The sequence below is a fragment of the Cetorhinus maximus genome, chromosome 6 (assembly GCF_964194155.1).
Source record: "Cetorhinus maximus chromosome 6, sCetMax3.hap1.1, whole genome shotgun sequence".
NCBI classification, from domain to species: domain Eukaryota; kingdom Metazoa; phylum Chordata; class Chondrichthyes; order Lamniformes; family Cetorhinidae; genus Cetorhinus; species Cetorhinus maximus.
In genome coordinates, this window is record NC_135884.1 from 14,288,745 (window position 1) to 14,295,137 (window position 6,393).

The 6,393-nt window shown below is 43.5% G+C and overlaps 1 protein-coding gene across 5 annotated transcripts in view; it reads left to right on the plus strand.

Annotated features, from left to right (window-relative positions):
- Positions 1–6,173, plus strand: part of sema3fb (sema domain, immunoglobulin domain (Ig), short basic domain, secreted, (semaphorin) 3Fb) — a 257,881-nt gene extending 251,708 nt beyond the window's left edge. For 4 of the 5 annotated variants that reach the window (XM_078543213.1, XM_078543212.1, XM_078543215.1 and 1 more), the window contains one exon: positions 3,828–6,173. In XM_078543213.1, the coding sequence (XP_078399339.1) occupies positions 3,828–4,271 (444 nt within the window). In that variant the 3' untranslated portion in view covers positions 4,272–6,173. The remainder of the gene's footprint in view (positions 1–3,827) is intronic. The other variant, XM_078543216.1, reaches the window with a different exon arrangement.
- Positions 6,174–6,393: the final 220 nt, after the last annotated feature.

Below are 6,393 nucleotides of genomic sequence, written 5' to 3' on the forward strand. Positions count from 1 at the left end.
TAGTGATTGGGGTTCAGGTACCTTTTAAGGCAGCATTGATAACATTTGTCTGCATCTAATCCATGCAGTACCTGAGCTAGACTTGCCTTATACTGTCACCAGGTTAGCAAATATCAATGAATAACCATCCTTCACTTTTAGTTGTGACAAAATTCCTCCATTTCCACCAAACACCAACCCCACCCCCCACCCCCTACCCAAAACACACTGCAGAACAGAAACTCTACTTAGCAGCCATCACCAATGCCAGGAAGCAGGACCACCCCAGTTGACGCAGGCCTCCTGTGCTGATGTATAAACTTCTCATCCAAGCACTTTTGGCTCAAGAAGCGAGCAGCCCTCAGCTGCTGGGAAGTGAGTCATCTCAGTAGTGAAGCTGTGAACACTTCCTTTCTCATGAAAAGGGTGTTGCTTATCCTAATTGTCAACCAAAGCCAATGTCAAGTACCGGGTTGTACGCAGCACTGGCAGGAAGGGTCTTGGTTAAATGAGAAGACTTTAACGTTTTTTTTTGCTTTTGGTCCCTAGATTTTGTAGTGCTCATTGCACAGAGCTTAACTCATTCACAGCAAAGCCAAGTTTTGTTTTTATTCATTCACGGGATGTGGTCTTCACTGGCTGGGCCAGCATTTATTGCCCATCCCTAGTTGCCCTTGAGAAGGTGGTGGTGAGCTGTCTTCCTGAACTGTTGCAGTCCATGTGGTGTAGGTACACCCACAGTGCTACTTGTGTGCAACTTCCCACAGCATACTGTTAACATCACCAGAGGATCTTCACAAGAGTTAGCCCGTTGTGGAAGTGACATACAATATTTGTTCATCAGGTGTACACAAGTTAAAGGGGCATTGCTTGTTTGTAGGTAGCAAAATTTAGCACCCTGCCCAAGAGAACAATATCAAGGGTTTGTCTGCATGCTGCACCTTCTGCACTAAGCAATAAACCAGTGCTGCTATCCAAGGAGGTAGCTAGGAGAGCTAAATTAGTGGTATGATCGCATAGTGGACGTTACTGGATAGCAACGCAGAGATTTGGACTAATAAACTGGAGGTGTGATTTCAAATCCCACCACGTCAGCTAGGGATTTTAAATTCAGTTAATTACAAATCTGGAATTAAAAACAGCTGGTCTCAATAATTACAGCCAAGAAACTATGGGATGGCCATAAAAAAAAACACAATCTGGTTCACTAATGTCCTTTAGGGAAGGAAATCTTGCATCCTTACCCGGTCTAGCCCATGTGTGGCACCAGATCCACAGCAAAGTGGCAAACTCTCAACTGCCTTCCGAAATGGACTAGCAAGCCATTCAGCTGATGAGAAGGTGGCTCACCACCCTTCTCAAGGGCTATTAGGGATGGGAAATAAGTGCAGTCCTTGCCATATCAGTGAAAGAATAAAAGAGGATGATGTAGCATTGTAGCTGGACCTAGTGCGAGCTGGTAATGGTGCCTAAGGGGGAACTATAAATGGGAGTGCTGCTGTCTGAAGGGGCATTAGAGCTCGAAATGGTGCTATCTGTAGGGGCAGTATAATTGGGAGTGGTCTCTCTGAAGAGGCACTGTGATTAGAAGTGGTGCTCTCTGAAGGGTGAGTTATAATTGGGAGCTTTTTTTTTTAAATTCATTCATGGGATGTGGGCGTCGTTGGCTAGGGCAGCATTTATTGCCAATCGTTAATTGCCCTTGAGAAGGCGGTGGTGAGCTGCCTGCTTGAACCGCTGCAGTCCATATGGTGTAAGTACACTCACAGTGCTGTTAGAAAGGGAGTGCTATCTGAAGAGGGAGTTATAATTGGGAGTGGTTTTATCTATTATTAGACTGATATCTCAAGAGGCACTAAAGCTTGAAGTGCTGCTATCTGTAGGGGAACTATAATTGGGAGCAGCTAACTTGCAGGCTAACAGCTTTCTACTTTGTTGGCTCCATCCTGTTTCACAGCTTAGCAGAGCTGAACATTATTACGTGATAGATGCCTCAGTGAATGTCACACATCCTGTCTGCAACCCATACAAGCATACGAATTAGGAGCAGAAGTAGGCCATTCGGCCCCTCGAGCCTGTTCCGCCATTCAATAAGATCAGGGCTGATCTGTTTGTGTTTTGCATTCCACATTCCCATCTACCCCCCAATAACCTTTGATTCCCTTGCCTAACAAGAATCTATCTACCTCCACCTTAAAAATATTCAATGGCCCCACCTCCACCCCATTCTGAGGCAGAGAGTTCCAAAGTCGCACAACCCTCTGAGAGAAAAAAATTTCTCCGCATCACCATCCTAAAAGGGCGACCCCTAATTTTAAAACAGTGCCCCCTAGTTCTGGACTCACCCACAAGAGGAAACATTCTTTCCACGTCCACCTTGTCAAGGCCGTTCAGGATCTTATATACTTCAATCAAGTCACTCCTCACTCTTCTGAACTCCAGTGGAAACAAGCCCGGTCTGTCTAACCTTTCCTCATAAGACAACTCGCTTATTCCAGGTATCAATCTAGTAAACCTCCTCTGAACCGCCTCCAACACATTTACATCCTTATTTAAATATGGTGACCAAAACAACACACACTATTCGAAATGTGGTCTCACCAATGCCTTCATAACTGAAGCATAACGTCCTTACTCTTTGTTCAATTCCTCTTGTAATAAAGGATAGCATTCCATTTGCCTTCTTAATTACTTGCATGCTAAGCCCACACCAGAGCTTGTATTTTTCATAGAGGGAATGCAACGGAGGATCACCAGACTAATCCCTGGGATGGATGGACTGTCCTATGAGGAGAGATTGAGGAGACAAGGCTGTATTGTCTAGAGAATAGAAGAATGAGAGGTGATCTCAATGAGACTTACAAAATTCCTAAGGGTCTAAACAGGGTAGATGCATAAATGATGTTTCCCCTGGCTGGAGGTGGTGCTGGGGGGTGGGGTCTAGAAGCAGGGAACACAGTCTCAAAATAAGGGGCAATTAAGCCAGTTAGGACTGAGATGAGGAGGAATTTCTTCACTCAGAGAGTGGTGAATCTTTAGAATTCTCTGTCCAAGGGGGCTGTGGAAGCTCAGTCATTAAGCATGTTCAAGAGAGAAATCGATAGATTTCCAGATACTAATGACATCAAGGGGTGTGGGGATAGCACAGGAAAGTGGTGTTGAAATGGAAGATCAGCCATGATCTAGTTGAATGGCGGAGCAGTATCAAGGGGCTGAATTGCCTACTCCTGCTCCTATGTTCCTATCCTCATAACCAAGGAATAAATTGTGTGGTGCTTCAGATGTTTTGGTCATTTCAGCACAAATTTACCCCACCAGGTGATCAGCAAGTAGTTTTTCCCCAGAGATTTTGGATCAGGCTCATTTTAGCTGCTGTTAGAAGTGAGAAAGACCTGGACACACTCCCTGATGCCGAGATAATAGGGCTCATTAACAACACCATCGCACACTGGCCTGCTCTCTTGTCTGGGAGGTTGAATCATGTTGGTCTGTGTGCTGTTGTCTTGAGTTCTGTTTAGCACTGACAGGACAAAGGCCCAGGCCAAAGGTGCCTCCCTGTCCAGGAATCTGACAATGTGTGCCAATGGATCCAACCTCTAGCAGGGATGTGACCCACTGTGCCACAAGACCTCCTTCAGCAACCACTTAATAAACATATTTTAAAGTTAAAATAGAAGTGGAATCATTTTAATGGTTAATGCTCTCAGCTAGGATGAAGCCATATTAAACTTGAATTCCATGCTTTTCAATAAAGCACCGATGGCGCGATGAGGATACATTTACTGACAGACTTAATTAAGCTGCCATTTACGGCTGTTTTTTTCCCCCTCCCTTTTCCTGTTCCTTAGATTAAAGTAGACGAACGGATCCTCAAGACAGACCAAGGTCTTCTCCTTCGATCCCTCCAGATGACGGACGCTGGGATGTATCAGTGCACCTCCACGGAGAACAACTTCAAGCACGCACTGGCCCGGGTGCACCTCCGGGTCCTGAACAACGAAACAGTCAACGTGGTACTCTCACAAGGCGGCCTCTCGCCGGGCGTGGCCAACTTGCAGGTGGGCAGCCCAGGCACCTCCAGGACCCCGAAACCAGAGTACAAGGACCTGCTCCAGCTGTTGAGTCAACCAGAAATGGGGCTCATCAACCAGTACTGCGAGGATTACTGGCAGCGCCCCGCCAACATTCTAAAGGAAAACTTGAACAAGCAGCTCAAGGTGAAGCCCATCAGGGAACAGAAAAAGCCGCGAAACCGCAGAAATCACCATCCATCCCCTCTGCAGCAGACATGAAGTTCTGAGATAATAGAATTTCTTTAATATAAAGTATAACTTCCCTTACAACAGACAGTATTTATTGTAGGCTGTATATAGTATGATAATTCAACTTCCTTGTACTTACAACCAAGTCCCCATGACATTATGTATGATATATAGGTACTTAAAGAGGAATGGTATTCCCTTGAATTGCTGCATAACCTTAAGGGTTGTAAAGGATGATGGTTGTACACTTGGCAACGTGTCTCTCAGTTAATGTTTCTTCCTGTGTTTCAAGATGGAGGCAACAAGGGGACAGTTATTTTGGGGATGAGAATTCATGGCCCAATTAAGTAATGGGATAGTTATGTGGTGTCAGAGGACATTCCATAATATAACAATGCTGGGTGGGTGCAAACGTCACTAAGCACACATCTTGGGCATCTTGTCCCTGACAATATCAGTTCCACGGTATTCTCCACCACATCCCCCACCACCCGCCTGAAACATCCTTCAAATGGTCCATCACCTCCCTTGGTAAGAAGGTCAATCAGATAATCCACATTATTTAAGGAAAACCTTAATTTATCCAGATCATGTCTCAATCCTGGATCCCGAAGGTGGACCCCATATCTGCCTTTCAGGCAGAGCAGTTATACCTGGTCCCATTCATTATACCAGCCTGTGATACATGCTGGGGTCATAGGAAGTGCAGGGCTGGTCATCAGCAGCCACCCCCATCCCCACTTTGCCCACACACTATCACCACCTACAATGCTCCCATTTCCATTCTTACATCACTGCCTCATTTGGGGTAGACTCAATTGCTCCCGGGGACTTTGCAGCCCTCTACCCCACTCCCACCGGAGTTACAGCAAGAGTGCATCAGGACGCCATGGGCCTGATTGTTTGGGGCTAAACCCACGGTCTCCATGTGATCATAAGATTTTGTTCCAGTGGTACAATGAATGGGAGGCGAGGCGAGGTGCCATAGCTAAAGTTCCCATTAGAGGGGAAAGGTGTTCAGTACAAAAGTTTTGCTTGTAACTATCTCTTATGCTGAATAAAAGGCACAACTTACTTTGGAGCATTTCAATAGCGTGTGGATGCCATTCACTACACTCTGTTCCTCAGCCATGTTATTAAATTACACCTTTCTCTGATCACCTTCCTGACTCTTCTCATTGGCAACATCCTTCACAAAGTATGCAATGCATTGTACTAAACATAATGATATGGGAACTTCTAACCAACATCATAGGAGATACCTGAGAGACAACACCAGCAAGTGTATTAAGTATTACACCTCAATTCAGGTGAATAGAGATCTCCTTTAACAATTATTCAGTCTCATCTGTAGATTTTTTTTTTTAAAAACTTGCATTGTATTTTATATTAGAATGCATTAATAGTTAACGATGGTCTACACCTCAGACTGTTCTTTGTTTTTACTTTTATCCTTATAAATTAAATAGCTTTGGAAGAAAAGGTTGTATAATTTGTTAAAGTCGTGTTTTTTTTAAAAAAAACTTTTTGTTGTTGTTGCTGTTACTTTTATTAAAAGAATATTAAAAAAAAAATCTAAATTGTGTGCTGGAAAGTGTGCAAAAACAATTCCTTCTGATGGTGCATTTCTCCAGTAATGGTATATAATATATTCTGTGATGTCACTTAACTTGGCTTCTCATTTTTGTTGTTTTTTTTAAAGGAAGCAAGTTTATTTTTAATAACTTTATTAAACTTGGCTCAAATGTCAGTGAACATATATTCTGTTATATGTAAATAATTGTAAATCTAAATAAGAAAAGTTCTTGAGTGTATTTGTCATTCATGTTTTGTGCAGCTGACACAACACGACACAGTTACTGGAGTAAAAGAACACAGATATCCTGTGGATGAAATCAAACCAAATAAACACTGGCTCATCTCTTTAATGTACACTGTGTTTGAGGACTCCAATTATTATTTTTTAAACAGGTGAGTTGACAAGATCTCAATGATATGGTCCACTATTGTTTCTTAGTAAAATGTCCAGTAGAGTCAATGAACTACTTCTCTCCTGCACAAAAAATGTCTCCCCTCCAGACTTTAACATGAGAGCAATTTCTACTGTATACAGTTTCACAAATGTTGAGCCCTCTCTGCTATCCACCACCCA